General features: G+C 47.8%; 1 protein-coding gene across 3 annotated transcripts in view; it reads right to left on the bottom strand.

Annotated features, from left to right (window-relative positions):
• The window catches only part of LOC140387337 (ubiquitin carboxyl-terminal hydrolase 50-like), a 379,426-nt gene that overhangs the window by 310,593 nt on the left and 41,211 nt on the right, over positions 1-27,622 (bottom strand). The window contains exon 2 of one of the 3 annotated variants that reach the window (XM_072470272.1): positions 26,738-26,862. The exons of the other annotated variants lie outside the window; for them this stretch is intronic. Within the exon in view, the coding sequence (XP_072326373.1) occupies positions 26,738-26,778 (41 nt within the window). The 5' untranslated portion in view covers positions 26,779-26,862. The remainder of the gene's footprint in view (positions 1-26,737; positions 26,863-27,622) is intronic. 3 annotated transcript variants of the gene reach the window in all.

The following is a 27,622-nucleotide window of genomic DNA, read 5'->3' as shown; positions in this document are numbered from 1 at the left end:
GACCGCCAGCCAGTCTGCAGCTTTGGGTGGTGCTGCTGACCGCCAGCCAGTCTGCAGCTTTGGGTGGTGCTGACCGCCAGCCAGTCTGCAGCTTTGGGTGGTGCTGCTGACCGCCAGCCAGTCTGCAGCTTTGGGTGGTGCTGCTGACCGCCAGCCGAACAGGATTCTACGGCGGGCGATCAGGGAGGCTAAGGCAAGGGCGTCGCCCTCCTCCCCAGGAATAGATCTGGCTGGTCTGATACCCCGAAGACCGCCACTTTCGGGCATGGCTCCACCCTCACCCCCACCACCTTGGACATTGCCTCGAAGAAGGCTGTCCAGTAGCCCGCAAGTCTCGGGCAGGACCAGAACATGTGGGCGTGGTTGGCCGGGCCTCCTTGGCACCGCTCACATCTGTCCTCCACCTCCGGGAAGAACCTACTCATACGGGTTCTTGTTAAGTGGGCTCTATGTACCACTATGCGTCAGGCTGAGCCTTGCACACGTGGAGGTGGAGTTGACCCGATGCAGTGCTTCGCTCCAGAGTCCCCACCCTATCTCAATCCCCAGGTCCTCCTCCCACTTCATTCTTGTTGCGTCCAGTACGGTGTCGGCCCTTTCTACCAGTCGGTCACACATGTCACTACAGTTTCCTTTATCTAGTATGCTTGCGTCTCGTAACTCTTCCAGTAGTGTCTGTCTTGGTGGTTATGGGTACGTCCCTGTCTCCTTTCGTAGGACGTTTTTTAGTTGCAGGTGCCTCAGCTCGTTCCCCCTGGCTAGCTGGAATTTCTCTGTCAGTTCGCCCAGTGTTGCGATCCTGCCGTCCGTGTATAGGTCCCTGACTGTCAGTGTCCTTCTGTCCTGTCCCCCCTTTTGAAGGCGGCGACAGTCAGTGCCGACATTCTTGTCAGGCCAAATTGCTGCCGTAGTTGGTTCCAGGACTGGAGGGTGGCTATTACCATCGGGCTGCTGGAGTGTTTTTTGGGTGGGGATGGGAGTGCTGCCGTGGCGAGGGCCCGGAGTGAGGTCCCCATGCAGGAGGCCTCTTCCGCGCCCACCCACTCGGCTTCTGGCTCCTTGATCCATCCCCTTATTCGCTCGGCCGTCGCCGCCCAGTGGTAGAATTGTAGGTTTGGGAGGGCAAGCCCCCCCCCCCCCCCCCCTGGATTTTGTTTTTTGTAGGACCTTCTTTGGGATCCTAGCATTCTTCCCCCCCCCCCATACAAACGCCATGATTAGTTTGTCCAGCGCTTTGAAAAAGACCTTGGGGATGTAGATCGGGATGGATCTAAGTAGGAAGCGGTACCTGGGCAGCACGTTCATTTTGATCGTCTGGACTCTCCCCGCGAGGGAGAGTGGGAGTGTGTTCCATCTTTGCAGGTCCTTTTTTACTTCCTCTGTCAGACTGGTGAGGTTCCATTTGTGGATCCCTTTCCAGTCGTGGGCTATTTGGATCCCCAGGTAGCGGAATTTGTGTCGGTCTTGTTTAAACATCAGTCCCGTTAGTGCTGTCCCCCCTACTTGTGGGTGTACCGGGAAGATCTCGCTTTTGCTCATGTTGAGTTTGTAGCCCGAGATGGCGCCAAACTCTTTCAGGAGCGCGATGATTCCGTCCATGCTGCTCTGTGGTTCCAAAATGTAGAGGAGCAGGTCATCTGCATAGAGTGAGACTCTGTGCTCTCTGCCTCCCCTTCCGGTCCCCCTCCAGCTTTTTCCCGCTCTGAGCGCGATTGCTAGTGGTTCGATCGCTGGAGCGAACAGCAGCGGGACAGTGGGCATCCTGGTCTGGTGCCCCTGTGCAGCTGGAAGTATCGGGAGTTGGTGTTGTTGGTCCGTACGCTCGCCATGGGAACGTTGTATAGGAGCTTTACCCAGGAGGTGATTCCTGTTCAAAGCCCGAACCGCTCCAGTACCTCTATGAGGTATTTCCATTCACTCTGTCGAAGGCCTTTTCTGCGTCTAGGGAGACGATCACCTCTGGTGTTCTCTCCCCGGAGGGGGTCATTATCACGTTCAGCAGGCGCCTGATGTTCGAGGTAAGCTGTCTACCTTTGACGAAGCCCGTCTGGTCCTCTGCGACCACCTCAGGTACTCAGTCTTCCAGCCTTTCGGCTAGGACTTTGGCCAGTATTTTGGCGTCTGCATTCAGCAGTGAGATGGGTCTGTGTGACCCACATTCCGTTGGGTCTTTATCTTTCTTGGGTATCAGTGAAATTGAGGCCTGTACTAATGTGGGCGGCAGTGTGCCCCTCTCTAGCGAGTCTGTGAACATCTCCCGCAGGTGCGGGGCCAGTGCTGTCGCAAATCTTTTGTAGAAGTCCGCCGGGAACCCGTCTGGTCCCGGCGCCTTCCCCACCTGCATGGAGCTAATGCTGTCCATGATCTCTCCCAGTGATAGTGGTGCTTCCAAGCCCCGTTTTCTGCTCTCCCCCACGACTGGAATGTCCAGTCCATCAAGGAACCGTTTCATCCCGGACTCCCCCATTGGGGGCTCTGAGGTGTACAGCCCTTGGTAGAAGGCCTTGAAGGTTTTGTTGATCTTTTCTGTTTCTGTTTCTAGCGTGCCTCTGGTATCCCTGATTTGTGCAATTTCTCTGGTGGCTGCCTGCTTTCTCAGCTGGTGTGCCAACAGGCGGCTGGCTTTGTCTCCGTGTTCGTATAGGGTCCCACGTGCCTGGCGGAGTTGGTGCACTGCTTTCCTGGTGGAGAGCAGATCAACGTTCCTTTGTAGCTCTTTCCTCTCCGCCAGGAGCTCTACGGTCGGGGCCTCAGAGTATTTACGGTCTACCTCCAGTATGGAGTCGACCAGCTGCTGCCTCGTCGCCCTTTCCTCCCTATCTCTTTGCGCTTTGAAAGCAATGATTTCCCCTCTTAGTACGGCCTTTAGTGCTTCCCAGAACGTGGAGGGTGAGACCTCCCCGTCCTGGTTGTTCTCTGTGTACTCTGCTATGGCCCGTGATAACCTTTCATTGAAGGCCTTGTCCGCTAGTAGGGCGATGTCCAACCTCCATGTGGGGCGTTGGGCCCTGCCCGTCTCCAGCCTCACGTCCATGTAGTGTGGAGCGTGGTCTGATATCACAATTGCGGAGTATTCCACCTCGTCTATCCCCGGAAGCACCGTTTTCCCCCCACAAAGAAGTCATTTCTGGTGTATACATTGTGTACTGGGGAGAAGAAGGAGAATTCCTTCTCCCCCGTGTGGGTGAACCTCCAGGGGTCCACCGCTCCTATCTGCTCCATAAAGTGACCGAGTTCCCTTGCCATGCTTGAGGCTTTCCCCGTTTTGAGGTTTGATCTGTCTGTCTTTGGGTCCTGTACACAGTTGAAGTCCACCCCCCCCTATGATTAGTCGATGCGTCGCTATGTCAGGGATTTCTGCCATGGTCTTCTTGATGAAGCTCGTGTCGTCCCAGTTGGGTGCGTACACGTTAACTAGTACTACCGGTGCCCCATCCAGGGCCCCGCTGACCATGACATACCGTCCACCGCGGTCCGTAACCGTCTTTGTCGCCCTAAACATCGTCTTCTTGCCGATCAGTATCGCCACCCCCCTGGCCCTCGTCCCATAGCACGAATGGTAGGTCTGTCCCACCCAGCCCTTTCTTACCCGCAGTCGGTCCTGCTCTCTCAGGTGTGTCTCTTGGAGGAAGACTATGTCGGCCCTCATATTTCTTAGGTGGGTGAGGATCTGGATCTCTTCACTGGGCTGTTGAGTCCCCTTACGTTCCAGGTGACTATCCTGGTGGGGGGCTTCTGCCGCCTCGCTCCTGTGGGATTAACCAGACTTACCTGGTGGACGGGCCCCTGCCCTCCGGGGTTTCCCTTTGTTCGGGGGCCGTCCAGGATGGCCGCTGTCACTGCTCTCTCCATGCGGTCGGGTCCCTGCGCTCCGGGGTTTCCCTTTGTCCCGGGGGCCCCCGACACGGCCGCCCACTGTGCGTCCGCCACGCGGGTAGTCCCCTGCACTCTGGGGTCTCCCTTCGCTCAGAGACCGTACTGGGTGGGTGTTTGCAGCGAGTCCTTGTTTCGAGACCTTGGTTGTGGCACTTTGTAGCCCTATTCCTTTTCGAGCCTCGTTTGTCCCTCCTTCCCTGTGTTGCCCCTCCCCGGTCTCTCCCTCCCTGTGTCCCCCCCCCCCCCGTCCCTCCCAGTCTCTCCCCTTTCCCCCCTCTCCCTTGTACCCCTCCTTTGTCCCTCTTTCCCCTGTTCCTATCCCAGTTTGCTCTCCAGTCTAAACACACATTTCTTAAAGGTACTCTCACAGGACACCAGTTAAAGTCCATTTGTAGCTTTCTCCTCTCCGCCAGAAGCTCTGTGGTCAGGGCCTCGGAGTATCTTCTGTCAGCCTCCAGGATGATCAGTTGCTGCCTGGCCGCCCTCTCTTCCCTGTCTCTGCGCACCTTGTAGCCTATAATTTCTCCTCTAATCACCGCCTTCAGTGCCTCCCAGACGTGGAGGGTGAGACTCCCCCCGTTCTTCTTGTAAGTAACGTTCTCGTCTATAGCCTGTGATGTTTTCTGGCCAAAGAGGTCCGTGTCCAGCCTCCATGCGGGGCGTTGGACACGGCCGGACTCCAACCTCACATCCATGTAATGTGGAGTGTGCTCAGATAAGACCATCGCGGAATATACCGCTCTGACTATTTCTGGAAGTACCAATTTCCCCACTGCAAAGAGGTCAATATGGGTGTAGACCTTGGGCAGGTAGCACAGTGGTTAGCACTGTTGCTTCACAGCGCCAAGGTCCCAGGTTCAATTCTCGTCTTGGGTCACTGTCCATGCGGAGTCGGCACGTTCTCCCCGTGTCTGAACAGAGAACAAAGAAATGTACAGCACAGGAACAGGCCCTTCGGCCCTCCAAGCCCGTGCCGACCATGCTGCCCGACTAAACTACAATCTTCTACACTTCCTGGGTCCGTATCCCTCTATTCCCATCCTATTCATGTATTTGTCAAGATGCCCCTTAAATGTCACTATCGTCCCTGCTTCCACCACCTCCTCCGGTAGCGAGTTCCAGGCACCCACTACCCTCTGCGTAAAAAACTTGCCTCGTACATCTACTCTAAACCTTGCCCCTCGCACCTTAAACCTATGCCCCCTAGTAATTGACCCCTCTACCCTGGGGAAAAGCCTCTGACTATCCACTCTGTCTATGCCCCTCATAATTTTGTAGACCTCTATCAGGTCTCCCCTCAACCTCCTTCGTTCCAGTGAGAACAAACCGAGTTTATTCAATCGCTCCTCATAGCTAATACCCTTCATACCAGGCAACATCCTGGTAAATCTCTTCTGCACCCTCTCTAAAGCCTCCACATCCTTCTGGTAGTGTGGCGACCAGAATTGAACACCGTACTCCAAGTGTGGTCGAACTAAGGTTCTATACAGCTGCAACATGACTTGCCAATTCTTATACTCAATGCCCCGGCCAATGAAGGCAAGCATGCCATATGCCTTCTTGACTACCTTCTCCACCTGTGTTGCCCCTTTCAGTGACCTGTGGGCCTGTACACCTAGATCTCTCTGACTGTCAATACTCTTGAGGGTTCTACCATTCACTGTATATTCCCTACCTGCATTAGACCTTCCAAAATGCATTACCTCACATTTATCCGGATTAAACTCCATCTGCCATCTGTCCGCCCAAGTCTCCAAACGATCTAAATCCTGCTGTATCCTCTGACAGTCCTCATCGCTATCCGCAATTCCCCCAACCTTTGTGTCATCTGCAAACTTACTAATCTGACCAGTTACATTTTCCTCCAAATCATTTATATATACTACGAACAGCAAAGGCCCCAGCACTGATGGGCAGCACGGTAGCATTGTGGATAGCACAATTGCTTCACAGCTCCAGGGTCCCAGGTTCGATTCCGGCTTGGGTCACTGTCTGTGCGGAGTCTGCACATCCTCCCCGTGTCTGCGTGGGTTTCCTCCGGGTGCTCCGGTTTCCTCCCACAGTCCAAAGACGTGCAGGTTAGGTGGATTGGCTATGCTAAATTGCCCTTAAGTGTCCAAAATTGCCCTTAGTGTTGGGTGGGGTTACTGGGTTATGGAGATGGGGTGGAGGTGTTGACCTTGGGTAGGGTGATCTTTCCAAGAGCCGGTGCAGACTCGATGGGCTGAATGGCCTCCTTCTGCACTGTAAATTCTATGATAATCTATGATCCCTGCGGAACACCACTAGTCACAGCCCTCCAATTAGAAAAGCACCCTTCCATTGCTACTCTCTGCCTTCTATGACCTAGCCAGTTCTGTATCCACCTTGCCAGCTCACCCCTGATCCCGTGTGATTTAATCTTTTGTACCAGTCTACCATGAGGGTCCTTGTCAAAGACCTCACTGAAGTCCATATAGACAACATCCACTGCCCTACCTGCATCAGTCATCTTTGTGACTCTGCTAAAAACTCTATCAAGTTAGTGAGACACGACCTCCCCTTCACAAAACTATGCTGCCTCTCACTAATACGTCCATTTGCTCCCAAATGGGAGTAGATCCTGTCTCGAAGAATTTTCTCCAGTAATTTCCCTACCACTGGCATAAGGCTCACCGGCCTGTAGTTCACTGGATCATCCTTGCTATCCTTCTTAAACAAAGGAACAACATTGGCTATTCTCCAGTCCTCCGGGACATCACCTGAAGACAGTGAGGATCCAAAGGTTTCTGTCAAGGCTTCAGCAATTTCCTCTCTAGCCTCCTTCAGTATTCTGGGGTAGATCCCATCAGGCCCTGGGGACTTATCCACCTTAATATTTTTCAAGGCGCCCAACACCTCGTCTTTTTGGATCTCAATGTGACCCAGGCTATCTACACCCCCTTCTCCAGACTCAACATCCACCAACTCCTTCTCTTTGGTGAATACTGATGCAAAGTATTCATTTAGTACCTTGCCCATTTCCTCTGGCTCCACACATAGATTCCCTTGCCTATCCTTCAGTGGGCCAGCCCTTTCCCTGGCTACCCTCTTGCTTTTTATGTACGTGTAAAAAGCCTTGGGATTTTCCTTAACCCTATTTGCCAATGACTTTTCGTGACCCCTTCTAGCCCTCCTGACTCCTTGCTTAAGTTCCATCCTACTTTCATAGAACGATACAGTGCAGTACAGGCCCTTCGGCCCACGATGTTGCACCGACATGGGAAGTCAAAAAACAAAAGCCATCTAACCTACACTATGCCATTATCATCCATATGCTTATCCAATAAACTTTTAAATGCCCTCAATGTTGGCGAGTTCACTACTGTTGCAGGTAGGGCATTCCACGGCCTCACCACTCTTTGCGTAAAGAACCTACCTCTGACCTCTGTCCTATATCTATTACCCCTCAGTTTAAGGCTATGTCCTCTCCTGCTAGCCATTTCCATCCACGGGAGAAGGCTCTCACTGTCCACCCTATCTAACCCTCTGATCATTTTGTATGCCTCTATTAAGTCTCCTCTTAACCTTCTTCTCTCTAACGAAAACAACCTCAAGTCCATCAGCCTTTCCTCATAAGATTTTCCCTCCATACCAGGCAACATCCTGGTAAATCTCCTCTGCACCCGTTCCAAAGCTTCCACGTCCTTCCTATAATGCGGTGACCAGAACTGTACGCAATACTCCAAATGCGGCCGTACCAGAGTTTTGTACAGCTGCAACATGACCTCATGACTCCGGAACTCAATCCCTCTACCAATAAAGGCCAACACACCATAGGCCTTCTTCACAACCCTATCAACCTGGGTGGCAACTTTCAGGGATCTATGTACATGGACACCGAGATCCCTCTGCTCAGCCACACTTCCAAGAATTTTACCATGAGCCAAATATTCCGCATTCCTGTTATTCCTTCCAAAGTGAATCACCTCACACTTCTCTACATTAAACTCCATTTGCCACCTCTCAGCCCAGCTCTGCAGCTTATCTATGTCCCTCTGTAACCTGCACTGTCGACAACACCACCGACTTTAGTGTCGTCTGCAAATTTACTCACCCACCCTTCTGCGCCCTCCTCTAGGTCATTTATAAAAATGACAAACAGCAACGGCCCCAGAATAGATCCTTGTGGTACGCCACTTGTAACTGAGCTCCATTCTGAACATTTCCCATCAACCACCACCCTCTGTCTTCTTTCAGCTAGCCAATTTCTGATCCACATCTCTAAATCACCCTCAATCCCCAGCCTCCGTATTTTCTGCAATAGCCTACCGTGGGGAACCTTATCAAACGCTTTACTGAAATCCACATACACCACATCAACTGCTCTACCCTCGTCTACCTGTTCAGTCACCTTCTCAAAGAACTCGATAAGGTTTGTGAGGCATGACCTACCCTTCACAAAGCCATGCTGACTATCCCTAATCATATTATTCCTATCTAGATGATTATAAATCTTGTCTCTTATAATCCCCTCCAAGACTTTACCCACAACAGACGTGAGGTTCACCGGTCTATAGTTGCCGGGGTTGTCTCTACTCCCCTTCTTGAACAAAGGGACCACATTTGCTATCCTCCAGTCCTCTGGCACTATTCCTGTAGCCAATGATGACATACAAATCAAAGCCAAAGGTCCAGCAATCTCTTCCCTGGCCTCCCAGAGTATCCTAGGATAAATCCCATCAGGCCCCGGGGACTTATCTATTTTCAGCCTGTCCAGAATTGCCAACACCTCTTCCCTACGTACCGCAATGCCATCTATTCTAATAGCTTGGGTCTCAGCATTCTCCTCCACAACATTCTCTTTTTCCTGAGTGAATACTGACAAAAAATATTAATTTAGTATCTCGCCTATCTCTTCAGACTCCACACACAATTTCCCATCCCTGTCCTTGACTGGTCCTAGTCATTCTTTTATTCCTGACATACCTATAGAAAGCTTTTGGGTTTTCCTTGATCCTACCTGCCAAATACTTCTCATGTCCCCTCCTTGCTCGTCTTAGCTCTCTCTTTCGATCCTTCCTCGCTACCTTGTAACTATCAAGCGCCCCAACTGAAACTTCACACCTCATCTTCACATAGGCCTCCTTCTTCCTCTTAACAAGAGATTCCACTTCTTTGGTAAACCACGGTTCCCTCGCTCGACGCCTTCCTCCCTGCCTGACCGGTACGTACTTATCAAGAACACGCAGTAGCTGTTCCTTGAACAAGCTCCACATATCCAGTGTGCCCAACACTTGCAGCCTACTTCTCCAACCTACCCCTCCCAAGTCATGTCTAATGGCATCATAATTGCCCTTCCCCCAGCTATAACTCTTGCCCTGCGGGGTATACTTATCCCTTTCCATCACTAACGTAAACGTCACCGAATTGTGGTCACTGTCCCCAAAGTGCTCACCTACCTCCAAATCTAACACCTGGCCTGGTTCATTACCCAAAACCAAATCCAATGTGGCCTCGCCTCTTGTTGGCCTGTCAACATATTGTGTCAGGAAACCCTCCTGCACACATTGTACAAAAAACGACCCATCTAATGTACTTGAACTATATCTTTTCCTTATATTCCATACAGGCTTCATCTGTTCCCAGCCTTCTAGCCCTGACAAATGCCTCCTTTTTCTTTTTGACGAGGCCTACAATAGCTCTCGTTATCCAAAGTTCCCGAGATTTGCCGTATTTATCCTTCTTCCGCACAGGAACATGCCGGTCCTGAATTCCTTTCAACTGACATCTGAAAGCCTCCCACATGTCAGATGTTGATTTACCCTCAAACATCCGCCCCCAATCTAGGTTCTTCAGTTCCCGCCTAATATTGTTATAATTAGCCTTCCCCCAATTTAGCACATTCACCCTAGGACCACTCTTATCCTTGTCCACCAGCATTTTAAAACTTACTGAATTGAGGTCACTGTTCCCGAAATGCTCCCCTACTGAAACTTCTACCACCTGGCCGGGCTCATTCCCCAATACCAGGTCCAGTACAGCCCCTTCCCTAGTTGGACTGTCTACATATTGTTTTAAGAAGCCCTCCTGGATGCTCCTTACAAACTCTGCCCCGTCTAAGCCCCTGGCACTAAGTGAGTCCCAGTCAATATTGGGGAAGTTGAAGTCTCCCATCACCACAACCCTGTTGTTTTTACTCTTTTCCAAAATCTGTCTCCCTATCTGCTCCTCTACCTCCTGCTGGCTGTTGGGAGGCCTGTAGTAAACCCCCAACATTGTGACTGCACCCTTCTTATTCCTGATCTCTACCCATATAGCCTCACTGCCCTCTGAGGTGTCCTCCCAGCTGTGATATTCGCCCTCACCAGTAGCGCAACTCCTCCACCCCTTTTACATCCCCCTTTATCCCACCTGAAACATCTAAATCCTCTGCCAATCCTGTCCTTCCCTCAACCAGGTCTCTGTAATGGCAACAACATCATAGTTCCAAGTACTAATCCAAGCTCTTAAGTTCATCTGCCTTACCCGTAATACTTCTTGCATTAAAACATATGCACTTCAGGCCACCAGACCCGCTGTGTTCAGCAACTTTTCCCTGTCTGCTCTTCCTCAGAGCCCCACTGTCCCTATTCCCTAGTTCTCCCTCAATGCTTTCACCTTCTGACCTATTGCTCTGGTACCCACCCCCTGCCATACTAGTTTAAACCCTCCCGTGTGACACTAGCAAACCTCGCGGCCAGGATATTTATGCCTCTCCAGTTTAGATGCAACCAGTCCTTCTTATACAGGTCACACCTGCTCCAGAAGAGCTCCCAGTGGTCCAGATATCGGAAACCCTCCCTCCTACACCAGCTGTTTAGCCACGTATTTAGCTGCTCGATCTTCCTATTTCTAGCCTCACTGGCACGTGGCACAGCGAGTAATCCCGAGATTCCAACCATAGAGGTCCTGTCTTTTAACTTTCTGCCTAGCTCGCTTAACTCCTGCTGCAGGACCTCATGCCCCTTCCTGCCTATGTCGCTGGTACCAATATGTACAACGACCTTTGACTGTTTGCCCTCCCCCTTAAGGATGCCCGCTACCCGTTCGGAGACATCCTGCACCTTGGCACCAGGGAGGCAACATACCATCCTGGAGTCTCTTTCACGTCCACAGAAGCGCCTATCTGTGCCCCTGACTATAGAGTCCCCTATGACTATTGCTCTTCTGCGCTTTGACCCTCCCTTCTGAACATCGGAGCCAGCTGTGGTGCCACTGCTCTGCGTGGGTTTCCTCCGGGTGCTCCAGTTTCCTCCCCCAAGTCGCGAAAGACGTGCTGTTAGGTGAATTGGACATTCTGAATTCTCCCTCTGTGTATCCAAACAGGCGCTGGAATGTGGCGACTAGGGGCTTTTCACAGTAACTTCATTGCAGTGTTAATGTAAGCCTACTTGTGACACTAATAAAGATTATTATTATAATTGGTTCTTTCCAATTGTTCTGGTGTTAAAATTGGAGGCACTAGTTCGCAAAGTCTGATATTCTTTTTTTTATTTTAAATATAAATTTGGTGTACACAATTAATTTTTTCCAATTAAGGGGCAATTTAGTGTGGTAAATCCACCTCCCCTGCACATCTTTGAGTTGCGGGGGTGAAACCCACGCAGACACGGGGAGAATGTGCAAACTCCACACAGACAGTGACTCAGAGCCAGGATTGAACCTGGGACCTCAGCGCCGTGAGGCAGCGGTGCTAACCACTGTGCCACCGTGCTGCCCCCATAGTCTGATATTCTAAACTCATCCGGTCTTGTTTGTTCTTACATTTGTAACAATTCTTGTTCTCTACTGTACCTGTTTTACATTAATTTTTTTTGTTCTATTATTTGTAGAGAATAAAAAGTCTAATAAAAAATATATTACAAGAAAAAGGAGTCAAAGCCTAGGAAAGGGTACAGATGAGGTTTACTGGGTTACATCAGAGATGAGGGAGTCATGGAGAGATTGCTGAGATTATTCACTCTACAGCAGAAAAGGTTAAAGGTGAATGAAGTATTCATAAATGGAGAGGCTTCGAGAGAGCAATAGGAAGTGCCAATTTCCTCTGGAAAGTGGGTCAGAGACCAGAGATCAGAAACTTAAAATAACTGGCAAAAGATAGCGGAGAAATGAGAATAAATGTATTGGCCAGAGATCTGGAATGCTAAAGGTGAAAGGTTGACGAATTGGATTCTACTGGAACTTCTAAAAGTCAATTGGACATGAATTTAAAGGGAATTATTTGTACGAAAAGCGGACTGGCATTAGTCACATTTTTGCAAAGGTGCCAACTCAGGCAGCCGGACCCCACAAACTGTTGAAATCTCCAATTAGCAACATTAATGTTGGGTTGGTGCTCCCCTCCTGCAGGAATGGGAAGGTCGAGCGAGGCATTAGCAAGGTGGGGGTTTGAAGACAGTTAGAGAATTTGATAGGAGTTGGGATCCATCCAATCAACAAGTGACCCAACACGAACACGGCGACTGTGAGTGTTGTCTCTATCTCACTGCAAAGTGGGTTTGGTGCTAACAGGAGGGGCCGGCTCGGCCCCCTCCCCTCTCCTTAATATTGGAATTTAAACCTAATCCAAATTTAATGAGAAGACATCAGGAAAAACTACAAATATTCTGGGGGTGATGGGGAGGGAACAGGAGGAACCAGAGAAAGATCAAAATGGGTCAGAAGCTATTTGTTCAGCTCTGAATAAATGTTTTCATGAGAAGCTTGGTGAGCGACACAAAGCTGCTAAAATTAACTCTCCCCTCTACACCCCACCCCCATGGAATGACCTGGGCTGAAAGACTGAATATTTTACTCTTTATTCATTAACACAGGCTCCTGCTTAGTTAATCAAATTAATCCATCTTTAATTCTTTCATGGGTCCTGGCTGTCTCTCGTTAGGCCAGCATTTATTACCCATCCCTAGTTGCCCTTGAGAAGGTGCTGGTGAGTTCCCTTCTTGAACCGCTGCAGTTCCTGTGGTGTAGGTACACCTATTGTGCTGTTAGGGATGTTGCCCCAGTGACAGTGAACGAGCAGTGATATATTTCCAAGCCGGGATGGTGAGTGACTCGGAGGGGAACCTCCAGGTGGTGGTGTTCCCAGGTATCTGCTGCTCTTGTCCTTCTAGATGGTAGTGGTCGTGGGTTTAGAAGGTGCTGCCTGAGGAACCTTGGTGAGTTACTGCAGTGCATCTCGTAGATGGTACACACGGCTGGTGATGGAGGGAATGAATGTTTAATGAGGTAGATGGGGCATCAGTCAAGCAGGGCTGCTTTGTCCTGGATGGTGTTGAGCTTCTTGAGTGTTGTTGGAGCTGCGCTCATCCAGGCAAGTGGAGAGTATTCCATCACACTCCTGACTTGTGCCTTGTAGATGGTGGACAGGCTTTGGGGAGTCAGGAGGTGAGTTACTCACCACAGAATTCTCAGTCTCTGACCTGCTCATGTAGCCACTGGCTGGTGCAGTACACTTTCTGGCCAATGGCAGCCTCCAGGATGTTGATAGTGGGGGATTCAGTAATGGTAATGCCATTGAATGTCAAGGATCGATGGTTAGATTCTCTCATGTTGGAGATGGTCATTTCAATGCACTTAAGTGTCGAGTAACATTCACCCTCATTAACTCCAACTGTTGTCCTGGTCTTGCTGCATGTGTACACAGCCCTACTTCAGTATCTTGAGGAGTCGTGATCGATGCTGGACATTACACATCAGCAGCTAAAATCTCCACTTCTGACTTATGATGGAGGAAAGGTCATTGATGAAGCAGCTGAAGGTGGTTGTAGTGATCTCTATATGTGCATGTACACAAGGGGTTAATGTGTAATCAGTAGCACCACATGATCACTAGAGGCCGGACCAACAGGGAAAAGGCAGCCACATTGTGTCTCTGGCTCTCGCGGGGGTGCACTGTGACCAGGGCAATAGCAGACTAGTTCAGATGGCTAGTGGAGTGAAGTATAGTTACTGTAGTTAGATCTTGTTAACCTTATCACTAGTGTTAAAGTAAAGAACTCATGCAATTATTATTATAGTTACTCAATAAACCTTTTGTTACTACTGGATGAGTTTGAGTCTTCTTCATCGAGATTCAGACCTCATCACTAACCAAGGTTTGAGTAGCACATGTTACCTACCACACAGGTAACAAAACATGGTACCAGGTATGTTGGCTTTAACAGAACTAGTTAGATTAGGTTAGACAAAAAGAGAAGAAAATTCAGACAGGATATTTGACTGTGGAAGACTTCACAGCGAATGGATCTTCGACGACTAACTATGGGACTCATTGGACCTCTAGGGCAGTTGGAAACAACCGGTAATTTACGTTATGACTGGAAAAGATTTGAACAGATATTCCAAATATTTATCGCAGCTAATGATTTAAGTACGGTCTCTGATGCAACAAAAATAGCACTACTCTTCTCAATAGGAGGGCATGAAGCTAGAGAAATCTATAATTGCTTTAATTACTTAGAAGGTGAAGACAACACCAAATTAGAAGTAATACTCAAAAAATTTGATGAACACTAAGAGTCAGTCTGGAGAGATGCTGGAAAGATTTAATTCTTGTCATGAATGCCAGAGAAATGGAGGGCCCATCACTGATTTTATCACAAATCTCAAGTTAATACCACAAGGCTGTGATTATGCTGATTTCAGAGACACTATGATAATGGATCAATTAATTTCTGGACTATCTGACAAAAATTTGAAGGAAGAACTTTCACACGATAGGTATCTAACTCTAGAAACTGCTATACAAAAATGCTTTGCTTATGAACAAAAACAAAATCAATACTGTGAGTCTTTACAAACACAGAATCAGTATCTGAACAACAAAATCGGTAAAAATGGCGCGAACACTCACCACGAGGCAGAGGCAGGGTCTCACTCGATGCCATGATGTGGAGATGCCGGCGTTGGACTGGGGTGAGCACAGTAAGAAGTCTTACAACACCAGGTTAAAGTCTGTTTGTTTCGAATCACTAGCTATCGGAGCACTGCTCATCCTCACTCGAATGCAACAGCGCTTTTTGATTGGCAGCCATCTTGAGCAAGAGCGTCCCGGCCATACGCACATGCGCACTTCTCAAAAACAAAAAAAACGGCAAAATACACTTGCGCGCATGCGCGAGAAGCCGCACATGCGCAGATGCGAAAAGAGCGCACAGTGAAGGAAAGTCAGATTGCGCATGCGCAATCGATTCCTACGATTTACGTCACAAGCATCATGACATCAGAAGACCCGGACCACGCCCACTTAAAAGGGAAATGCCCAAAAATTACAAATAAGAATTTTAAAGCTGCAAAACCCAATTTTAAAGTTGCAAAACCCAATTTTCTTACCTCCGCAGCACCCTGGCGCAAGCATTTTGTACCACCCAAAGAGGAGAGCACAGTGATTTGTTCATTGAAGAATACTACTCAGAAGATGATTTCTTCATTGGACATAGAACGAACGATAACAACTCCGAAACAAAAAGAGATGATTTGTCTACCGAACAATACACACAATACTGCTCAGACATGGCTGAGTTATTCGGATATGCTGATCACAGCATCAGCAAAACAGTTGCAAAGCTCAACACGACTCTACCCATGGTAATGATTCCAATACCATGATGCCATGGCAGACCATCGATACATTGAATGACAGCAATATCCAAGAAGACGACGCCACACAGAGAGCACAGATCGATTCTACATCGAGAACACTGCATGACTCCACAGAGAGCGATGAAAGACTCCACAGAGAGAGCGATGAAAGACTCCACAGAGAGAGCAATGAAGGACTCCACAGAGAGAGCGATGAAAAACTCCACAGAAAGAGCGATGCAAGCCTCCACAGACAGCTCGGTGACAGACACAAAAATGGAAGCAAGCAAACACTCCATAGCGAACGCCATGCATGAACAAGACTATGAAAGTCTACCAAGCTCACGTGAACAAAAAAAAAGACTATGACAGTCTACCCAGCTTATTTGAGCCACCAGAACCCAGCTCATTTAACCAACAAGAAGACACTGAATGTCTACCCACTGCATGTCAGACAAGTGATGAAGAAATCACAATTCCCACACAGGATGTGGAGGATCACAGCGAGACTGACAGATCTCAGCTCGTCTGCACAGAAGCACTCAACAATCAGAGGACGGCTACTCATGAGTCCAGAGAGACCACGTCAATAGAAATCTTGAAGATTTTGACTCCAGAAGAGGAGCACAAAGAAACCAAAGGTGATTCAAGTGAACCAGAAATGACTCTAGAAGAGGAGTACCAAGGAAGCAAAGAAGAGGAATCGAATCCACCACAAATGACTGATGTCACCAACATCAGATCATTCTCACAATTCTCAAGAAGAAACGCTCAATGTAACAGATACCACAACGGACACTGACACCAATAACTGTGACAATGACTCAAATCATCCAGACGGAACACTCATTGAGCGCAACAAGAACAAACACCGCAAGACGCACAGCAGAAACAAGAACAACAGCAACAACAAAAACAACATACAGCGTAACAAGAACAAAGACAACACGAAGCATAACAGAAACAACAAGCACGACAAGAAAAACAACAAGAACGACAATGGAACCAACAAACACAGAAACGACAGAAACAACAACAATGAAACAACGACCTGTACAACATGGTACAACTCTGTGTGAGTGGTGAGCAGTTGATTTAGAGTAGATTTAGACAAGTTCAATTAGTGGATAAATACATGGCGGAGGCAGTATAATGTGGAAATCATCATCCCTGCACATAGGGCAGGATTCTCCGCTTGCCGACTTCCAATTATGACCGAATCGGGCGGCGCCTCTTTTCGGATGCTCCACCCCCTCGAAAACCAATATCTCCTTGCAGGACAGTCTGGTAACCTCGCTATCAGCCGATTGACCCTCCGCTGCACTCCCTCTCTGGCAACTATATTCTTTCTTAGTTAGGGAGACCAAAACTATCTGCAATACCCCAGGTGTGGAACCACTATCATTCGAATAGTTTGGATGGGGCTGTTTTTATCCAGTATGTGCAGGAGGGTTTCCTCACACAATATGTGGATAGGCCGACAAGAGACGGGGCCACATAGGATTTGGTACTGGGTAATGAACCGGGCCAAGTGTTAGATTTGGTTGTGGGAGAGCACTTTGGATATAGTGACCACAATTCGGAGAGGGATGGGAACATAGGGCAAGGCAAGGTTAATAACTGGGGGAAAGGTAATTACGATGCGATTAGGCAAGAATTGGGGAGCATAAGATGGAAACAGGAACTGTCAGAGATAGGCACAATTGAGATGTGGAGCTTGTTCAAGGAGCAAATACGAGCTGTCCTTGATATGCATGTCCCTGTCAGGCAGTGTAAGGTTTTCGGGCAATTCGGCCCTTTTGGAGAAACTCAGAGACTGTAAACTGACTTTCCAGCCAAGGGAACAGAACCAGTTTTCCCAGCAGGCTTGGTCCGCTGAGCTGAGTAGGGACATAAGTACATAAATATTTACAAACACCCCCCTAGGAGCTACAAGGAAGAAGGAGCCAGACAACAAGATAACATCAAAACACAGACAAAGGGGCACGGGAATACACAGGAGGCTTGCATGCAAGCAGGACAATGGGATGGTCATAGCCCCATGCAGATGTAAAGGACTTTGCCTCCACCAGAGCAGAATCCAATCAACACCCCATCAACATAGCAGCTATCTCCGGAGCAGATGGAAGTCTTTGAAAATCTTCAAGGGAGCTCAACCTCGTTATCTTAAAAAACAGACTGGAGGCGGACCTAGGGGAGGTACTCCCATCTCGACAGGTCTGACCGGCTCAAAGGGGGCGGGACCAGCGGGAACTTTAAATCTTACCTTTTTCAATGCAAAAGGGGCTGGCCGATCACAGGACAAAGCCAGGTAAAACAATATAAAAGGGGCTGTGTTTTCGATTGGGGGTCTCTTCGTTCTTGGCTCGACCTCTGCACCCCTGACTTGACCTCTGCAGCCTGTGACCGTAAGTATCCTGCAGCAGCTTGCGAAACTCCCTTGACTTTAATAGTGGTTGAGGCTTTGGGGAAGGGAACTTGTTTTGTGCCTTGTGATATTGCTAAAAACTGTGTAATCATAAGAATTTTCGCTGTGTCCGCTATATTACTTTTGAATAGCCTTAGTTTGTATTAGAGCATAAGATTTTATTGTGTTTCTTCTGTTGATGATTTTGACCTGGGTTTTGCAATAAACCTTGATTTGATGATAATTGGAGTCGTTTAAATTCTTCAATCTTTCACCAGCGATCTCTGACCAAGTCATTGTTAAAATACTCCTCACCTTAATTCCGGGTTCAGGAATCGAGGGTCATCTTGAGCGATTCACTCAGGACAGACTGCTGGTTAGGGAATAAACAGCAGTGTCCTATTCTCTCTCTTGGGAAAGCTACTCTAGTGGAGTAGGAACCGGGTGAGTGTTGCACCACCGGCAAGAGAGAGAATCACCTGGGTATTGGTAGGGGTCTGGAGATCTGTGTGCTATAAGTCTCAGGCTGTCGGTTAGGAATAAACGGCAGGCTTGAATCAGTGCTCTCTTCAGTGGAAGTGTCCCAGTGCGACATCCCCTGGCCTCTGAAGTTTCAGTGCCAGCTGGAGAGAGACACACACAGATATTCAAACCCCAGATATCGGCCCAGTAGTGGAGTAGCGGAGATGGCACCCTCTACAGCAGGGAGGAAATGGTTGAGTGAGGGGAACATGGTTTACAAGAGAGGTTGAATGTCTTGTCAAGAGGAAGAAGGGGGCTTATGTAAGGATGAGAAAACAAGGTTCAGTTAGGGCACTTGAGAGATCCAAGATAGCTAGAAAGGAGCTCAGGAAAGGGCTTAGGAGAGCTCGGAGGGGGCATGAGAAGTCCTTGGCGGGTAGGATCAAGGAAAACCCCAAGGCTTTTTACACTTATGTGAGGAATAAAAGAATGACCAAGGTGAAGTTAGGGCTGGTCAAGGACAGTAGTGGGAACGTGTGCATGGAGTCTGAAGATATAGGAGAGACCCTAAATGAATACTTTTCTTCAGTGTTCACAAGGAGAGGGGCCGTGTTGTTGAGGAGGATAGTGCGATACAGGCTGGTAGGCTGGAGGTGGTAGATATTTGGAAGGAAGATGTGTTAGAAATTCTGAGAAGCCTGAGGATAGATAAGTCCCCTGGGCCTGATGGGATATATCCTAGGATTCTTTGGGAGGCGAGGGATGAGATTGCAGAGCCTTTGGCTTTGATCTTTATGTCCTCGCTGTCTACAGGAATAGTGCCAGAAGACTGGAGAGGCGCGAATATTGTCCCCTTGTTCAAGAAAGGGAATAGGTATAATCCTGGGAATTATAGGCCAGTTAGTCTCACTTCGGTCATCGGTAAATTATTGGAAAGGGTCCTGAGGGATAGGATTTATGATCATTTGGAAAGAGACAGCTTAATCCAGGATAGTGAGGGGTAAGTCTTGCCTCACAAGTTTGATTGTATTCTTTGAGGAGGTAACTAAGTACATAGATGAAGGTAGAGCAGTTGATGTTGTATACATGGATTTTAGTAAGATGCTTGATAAGGTGCCCCATGGTCGGCCTATGCAGAAAGTAAGGAGGCATGGCATAGAGGGAAATTTGGCCGATTGGATCAGTAACTGGCTATCACATAGAAGACAGAGGGTGGTGGTAGATGGTAAATTTTCATCCTGGAGCCCAGTTACCAGCGGTGTACCACAGGGACCAGTGCTGGGTCCTCTGCTATTTGTATTTTATCCATGACTTGGATGATGGAGTTGAAGGTTGCGTTAGTAAATTTGCTGATGACACCAAGATTGGTGGAGTTGTGGAAAGTGAGGAGGGCTGTTGTAGGCTGCAAAGAGACATTGATAGGATGCAGAGCTGGGCTGAAAAGTGGCAGATGGAGTTTAACCCTGATACAGAACTGGCTCGGTCATAGAAGGCAGAGAGTAGCAATGGAAGGATGCTTTTCTAATTGGAGAGCTGTGACCAGTGGTGTTCCGCAGGGATCAGTGCTGGGACCTTTGCTCTTTGTAGTATGTATAAATGATTTGGAGGAAAATGTAACTGGTCTGATTAGTAAGTTTGCAGACGACACAAAGGTTAGTGGAATTGCGGATAGCGATGAGGACTGTCAGAGGATACAGCAGGATTTAGATTGTTTGGAGACTTGGGCGGAGAGATGGCAGATGGAATTTAATCCGGACAAATGTGAGTTAATGCATTTTGGAAGGTCTAATGCAGGTAGGGAATATACAGTGAATGGTAGAACCCTCGTGAGTATTGAAAGTCAGAGAGATCTAGGTGTACAGGTCCACAGGTCACTGAAAGGGGCAACACAGGTCGAGAAGGTAGTCAAGAAGGCATAAGGCATGCTTGCCTTTATTGGCCGGGGCATTGAGTATAAGAATTGGCAAGTCATGTTGCAGCTGTATAGAACCTTAGTTAGGCCACACTTGGAGTATAGTGTTCAATTCTGGTCGCCACACTACCAGAAGGATGTGGAGCCTTTAGAGATGATGCAGAAGAGATTTACCAGAATGTTGCCTGGTATGGAGGGCATTAGCTATGAGGAGCGGTTGAATAAACTCGGTTTGTTCTCACTGGAACGACGGAGGTTGAGGGGCGACCTGATAGTGGTCTACAAAATTATGAGGGGCATAGACAGAGTGGATAGTCAGAGGCTTTTCCCTGGGGTAGAGGGGTCAATTACTAGGGGCCATACGTTTAAGGTGAGAGGGGCAAGGTTTAGAGTAGATGTACGAGGCAAGTTTTTTACGCAGAGGGTAGTGGGTGCCTGGAACTCGCTACCGGAGGAGGTGGTGGAAGCAGGGACGATAGTGACATTTAAGGGGCATCTTGACAAATACATGAATAGGATGGGAATAGAGGGATACAGACCCAGGAAGTGTAGAAGATTGTAGTTTAGTCGGGCAGCATGGTCGGCACGGGCTTGGAGGGCCGAAGGGCCTGTTCCTGTGCTGTACATTTCTTTGTTCTTTGTTCTTGTTCTAAATGTGACGTGATTCATTTTGACAGGACAAACTTGAATGCGGATTGCAGGGTTAACGGCAGGGTTCTGAAGAATATGGAGGAGCAGAGAGATCTCGGAGTTCATGTCCATAGATCTCTGAAAGTTGCCACCCAAGTGGATAGAGCCGTGAACATAGAACATAGAACATAGAAAATACAGCACAGAACAGGCCCTTCGGCCCACGATGTTGTGCCGAACCTTTGTCCTAGATTAATCATAGATTATCATTGAATTTACAGTGCAGAAGGAGGCCATTCGGCCCTTTGAGTCTGCACCAGCTCTTGGAAAGAGCACCCTACCCAAACTCAACACCTCCACCCAAACACCAAGGGCAATTTGGACATTAAGGGCAATTTATCATTGGCCAATTCACCTAACCCGCACATCTTTGGACTGTGGGAGGAAACCGGAGCACCCGGAGGAAACCCACGCAGACATGGGGAGGACGTGCAGACTCCACACAGACAGTGACCCAAGCCGGAATCGAACCTGGGACCCTGGAGCTGTGAAGCAATTGTGCTATCCACAATGCTACCGTGCTGCCCATGAGAACAAATAAATCTACACTATATCATTTTACCGTAATCCATGTACCTATCCAATAGCTGCTTGAAGGTCCCTAATGTTTCCGACTCAACTACTTCCACAGGCAGTGCATTCCATGCCCCCACTACTCTCTGGGTAAAGAACCTACCTCTGATATCCCTCCTATATCTTCCAACTTTCACCTTAAATTTATGCCCCTTGTAATGGTTTGTTCCACCCGGGGAAAAAGTCTCTGTCTGTCTACTCTATCTATTCCCCTGATCATCTTATAAACCTCTATCAAGTCGCCCCTCATCCTTCTCCGCTCTAATGAGAAAAGGCCTAGCACCCTCAACCTTTCCTCGTAAGACCTACTCTCCATTCCAGGCAACATCCTGGTAAATCTTCTTTACACTGTTTCCAAAGCTTCCACATCCTTCCTAAAATGAGGCGACCAGAACTGTACACAATACTCCAAATGTGGCCTTACCAAAGTTTTGTACAGCTGCATCATCACCTCACGGCTCTTAAATTCAATCCCTCTGTTAATGAACGCGAGCACACCATAGGCCTTCTTCACAGCTCTATCCACTTGAGTGGCAACTTTCAAAGATGTATGAACATAGACCCCAAGATCTCTCTGCTCCTCCACATTGCCAAGAACTCTACCGTTAACCCTATATTCCGCATTCATATTTGTCCTTCCAAAATGGACAACCTCACACTTTTCAGGGTTAAACTCCATCTGCCACTTCTCAGCCCAGCTCTGCATCCTATCTATGTCTCTTTGCAGCCGACAACAGCCCTCCTTACTATCCACAACTCCACCAATCTTCGTATCGTCTGCAAATTTACTGACCCACCCTTCAACTCCCTCATCCAAGTCATTAATGAAAATCACAAACAGCAGAGGACCCAGAACTGATCCCTGCGGTACGCCACTGGTAACTGGGATCCAGGCTGAATATTTGCCATCCACCACCACTCTCTGACTTCTATCGGTTAGCCAGTTCGTTATCCAACTGGCCAAATTTCCCACTATCCCATGCCTCCTTACTTTCTGCATAAGCCTTCCATGGGGAACTTTATCAAATGCCTTACTAAAATCCATGTACACTACATCCACTGCTTTACCTTCATCCACATGCTTGGTCACCTCCTCAAAGAATTCAATAAGATTTGTAAGGCAAGACCTACCCCTCACAAATCCGTGCTGACTATCCCTAATCAAGCAGTGTCTTTCCAGATGCTCAGAAATCCTATCCTTCAGTACCCTTTCCATTACTTTGCCTACCACAGAAGTAAGACTAACTGGCCTGTAATTCCGAGGGTTATCCCTAGTCCCTTTTTTGAACAGGGGCACGACATTCGCCACTCTCCAATCCCCTGGTACCACCCCTGTTGACAGTGAGGACAAAAAGATCATTGCCAACGGCTCTGCAATTTCATCTCTTGCTTCCCATAGAATCCTTGGATATATCCCGTCAGGCCCGGGGGACTTGTCTATCCTCAAGTTTTTCAAAATGCCCAACACATCTTCCTTCCTAACAAGTATTTCCTCGAGCTTACCAATCTGTTTCACACTGTCCTCTCCAACAATATCGCCCCTCTCATTTGTAAATACAGAAGAAAAGTACTCGTTCAAGACCTCTCCTATCTCTTCAGACTCAATACACAATCTCCCGCTACTGTCCTTGATCGGACCTACCCTCGCTCTAGTCATTCTCATATTCCTCACATATGTGTAAAAGGCCTTGGGGCTTTCCTTGATCCTACCCGGCAAAGATTGTTCATGCCCTCTCTTAGCTCTCCTAATCCCTTTCTTCAGTTCCCTCCTGGCTATCTTGTATCCCTCCAATGCCCTGTCTGAACCTTGTTTCCTCAGTCTTACATAAGTCACCTTTTTCCTCTTAACAAGACATTCAACCTCTCTTGTCAACCATGGTTCCCTCACTCGACCATCTCTTCCCTGCCTGACAGGGACATACATATCAAGGACACGTAGCACCTGTTCCTTGAACAAGTTCCACATTTCACTTGTGTCCTTCCCTGACAGCCTATGTTCCCAACTTATGCACTTCAATTCTTGTCTGACAACATCGTATTTATCCTTCCCCCAATTGTAAACCTTGCCCTGTTGCACGTACCTATCCCTCTCCATTACTAAAGTGAAAGTCACAGAATTGTGGTCACTATCTCCAAAATGCTCCCCCACTAACAAATCTATCACTTGCCCTGGTTCATTACCCAGTACTAAATCCAATATTGCCCCTCCTCTGGTCGGACAATCTACATACTGTGTTAGAAAAGCTTCCTGGACACATTGCACAAACACCACCCCATCCAAACTATTTGATCTAAAGAGTTTCCACTCAATATTTGGGAAGTTAAAGTCGCCCATGACTACTACCCTATGACTTCTGCACCTTTCCAAAATCTGTTTCCCAATCTGCTCCTCCACATCTCTGCTACTATTGGGGGGCCTATAGAAAACTCCTAACAAGGTGACTGCTCCTTTCCTATTTCTGACTTCAACCCATACTACCTCAATAGGGTGATACTCCTCGAACTGCCTTTCTGCAGCTGTTATACTATCTCTAATTAATAATGCCACCCCCCCACCTCTTTTACCACCCTCCCTAATCTTATTGAAACATCTATAACCAGGGACCTCCAACAACCATTTCTGCCCCTCTTCTATCCAAGTTTCCGTGATGGCCACCACATCGTAGTCCCAAGTACCGATCCATGCCTTAAGTTCACCCACCTTATTCCTGATGCTTCTTGCGTTGAAGTATACACACTTCAACCCATCTCCGTGCCTGCAAGTGCTCTCCTTTGTCAGTGTTCCCTTCCCCACTGCCTCATTACACGCTTTGGCGTCCTGAATATCGGCTACCTTAGTTGCTGGACTACAAATCCGGTTCCCATTCCCCTGCCAAATTAGTTTAAACCCTCCCGGAGAGTACTAGAAAACCTCCCTCCCAGGATATTGGTGCCCCTCTGGTTCGGATGCAACCCGTCCTGCTTGTACAGGTCCCACCTTCCCCAGAATGCGCTCCAATTATCCAAATACCTGAAGCCCTCCCTCCTACACCATTCCTGCAGCCACGTGTTCAGCTGCACTCTCTCCCTATTCCTAGCCTCGCTATCACGTGGCACCGGCAACAAACCAGAGATGACAACTCTGTCTGTCCTGGCTTTTAACTTCTGAAGAAAGCCTATAGTGTGTTAGAGTTTATTAACAGGGGGCTTGAGTTTAAGAGCAGTGAGGTTATGCTGCAACTGTACAAGACCTTGGTTAGACCACATTTGGAGTATTGTGTGCAGTTCTGGTCACTTCATTATAGGAATGATGTGGAAGCATTGGAAAGGGTGCAAAGGAGATTTACCAGGATGCTGCCTGGATTGGAGGGTAGGTCTTATGAGGAAAGGTTGAGGGAGCTAGGGCTTTTCTCATTGGAGCAAAGGAGGACGAGAGATGACTTAATTGAGGTGTATAAGATGATGAGAGGGATAGATAGAGTGGAGGTTCAGTGACTTTTTCTTCGGGTGGATGTAGCTGTTACAAGGGGGCATAACTATAAGGTTCATGGTGGAAGATATAGGAGCAATGTCAGAGGTAGGTTCTTTACTCAGAGAGTGGTTGGGGCGTGGAACGCACTCCCAGCTATGGTAGTGGAGTCGGACACTTTAGGAACTTTCAAGCGGTTATTGGATAGGCATAAGGAGTGCACTAGAATGATTGGGAGTAGGTTGATTTGATCTTAGTTTCCGACTAGTTCGGCACAACATCATGGGCCGAAGGGCCTGTACTGTGCTGTACAGTTCTCTGAAGGACAATGCCACAGCAAACTGCAAAACAATGACAAGACTACAAACATGCCAAGGCATGACAAAAGAATCTCACAAATTCACATCGTCTCCAGAACAAGCAAGCACGCCAGCTTTCAAGGCAGATGACACACTAGATGAATACCGCAAGCACGGGAAAAAGTCCAGGTCAGACAACAAAGATGACATACAGAATCAATACCGCAAGCACGGGAAAAAGTCCAGGTCAGACAACAAAGATGACATACAGAATCAATACCGCAAGCACGGGAAAAAGTCCAGGTCAGACAACAAAGATGACATACAGAATCAATACCGCAAGCACGGGAAAAAGTCCAGGTCAGACAACGGTGTAACACAGAATCGCTACCACAAATATAGAAAAAAAAAAGAAAGTCTAAATCAGACAACAAAGTGATTCGACCATTCGAACACCTCATGATGACTTGATGGTCAATTAAACACAAGAACACTGACGAGGTTCACAAAGAAATAACGACATCAACATCACCACTTCAACAACAGAAGACGAAAGCAACTCAACCAAACAAATTCATAAAGTTTGGACTCACAAATTTTTTAAATTAAGATTGGACTTATAAATATTAATTGGCTTTGTATAATCATCAAGATCATCACAACTTGCACATAACATTATTTGTCTACCTATTTCACGCAAGCGAATAAACCTTAGAGACTAAATGTATTCACATTTGATGGACTAACTCATTGAATTTATGTAATGCATTTGCAAACTGCATCCATTATGTTTGTTCAATTGTCTTTACAACATACAGAAAATATGTAACACAAAAAAAAAGGGATGTAGTGATCTCCAGATGTGCATGTACACAAGGGGTTAATGTGTAATCAGTAGCACCACATGGTCACTAGAGGCCAAACCAACAGGGGTATAAAAGGCAACCACATTGTGTCTCTGGCTCTCGCGGGGGTGCACTGTGACCAGGGCAATAGCAGACTAGTTCAGATGGCTAGTGGAGTGAAGTATAGTTACTGTAGTTGGATGTTGTTAACCTTATCACTAGTATCAAAGTTAAAGGGAAGAACTCATGCAATTGTTGTTATAGTTACTCAATAAACCTTTTGTTACTACTGGACGAGTTTGAGTCTTCTTCATCGAGATTCAGACCTCATCACTAACCAAGGTTTGGGTAGCACATGTTACCTACCACACAGGTAACAAAACAGTGGTTAGGCCCAGGACACGCCCCTAAAATCAGTAATAACCTGCTCACTGAGGCTCAGTTTGGGTTCTGCCAGCGCCACTGAACTCACCACAGCCTTGGTTCAAACATGGAATTCCAGAGGTGAGGCGAGAGTGACTTCCCTCAACATCCAGGCAGCATTTGACGGAGTGTGGCATGAAGGAGCCCGAGCTAAACTGGAGACAATGGAAATTGGGGGGGGGGGGGGGGGGGGGGGAAACTGCCCACTGGTTGGAGTCATACCTGGCGCAGGAGGTTGGTTGTGGTTGTTGATGGTCAATCATCTCAGCTTCAGGGCATCACGGCAGAAGTTCCTCAGGGTAGTGTCCTAAGCACCAAGTCTGACTGAGGTCAAGAGCTGATTGGCCCTGGCAGAACCCAAAATAAGTATCAGTGAGTAGGTTATTGCTGGGCAAATGGGGATTGAGACACTGTTGACAACACAATCCATCACTTTACTGATGATTGGGAGGAGACTGATGGGTGGTAATTTGTGTCATTATTCCAGCCTGCCAACACATATCACCAATCTGGTAACTAACTGGTTAAAATTTCCAATCGCCAGTGTCTGCTAATATTACTGTCCAATTGCCCAGACCACAGACACTTCAAAAAGGAGTATTGACATAATTCTGTTTCAGAATCCCTCACTGCTCAAACACTGACCACAATCCAATCAGCGAAAGTGAAACCTTTTCTCAAAGTTTCCAGTAGCAGTCACGATGAGTGCACTTTACCCATTAACCAGTCTCTGTGACACCAACACACACTCTCCCTCTCCAAAGTATACTATATCCATAAAATATCTAAAAGTACATTCCAAAGCATTTCAAATTAGACATTACAGGAAGTGCAATGATATTTTCATAGAATTTTTTATAGAATTTACAGTGCAGAAGGAGGCCATTCAGCCCATCGAGTCTGCATCAGCTCTTGGAAAGAGCACCCCACCCAAACCCACCCCACCCTATCCCCATAACCCAGTAACCCCACTCAGCCAAGACAAGACGAAGGGCAATTTTGGACACTAAGGGCAATTTAGCATGGCCAATCCACCTAACCTGCACATCTTTGGACTGTGGGAGGAAACCGGAGCACCGGAGGAAACCCACGCACACACGGGGAGAA

This window comes from Scyliorhinus torazame, chromosome 12 (assembly GCF_047496885.1).
Source record: "Scyliorhinus torazame isolate Kashiwa2021f chromosome 12, sScyTor2.1, whole genome shotgun sequence".
Taxonomy (NCBI): Eukaryota; Metazoa; Chordata; class Chondrichthyes; order Carcharhiniformes; family Scyliorhinidae; genus Scyliorhinus; species Scyliorhinus torazame.
The sequence above is the reverse complement of the archived record's forward strand: the minus strand, read 5'-3'. Positions and strand labels throughout refer to the sequence as shown.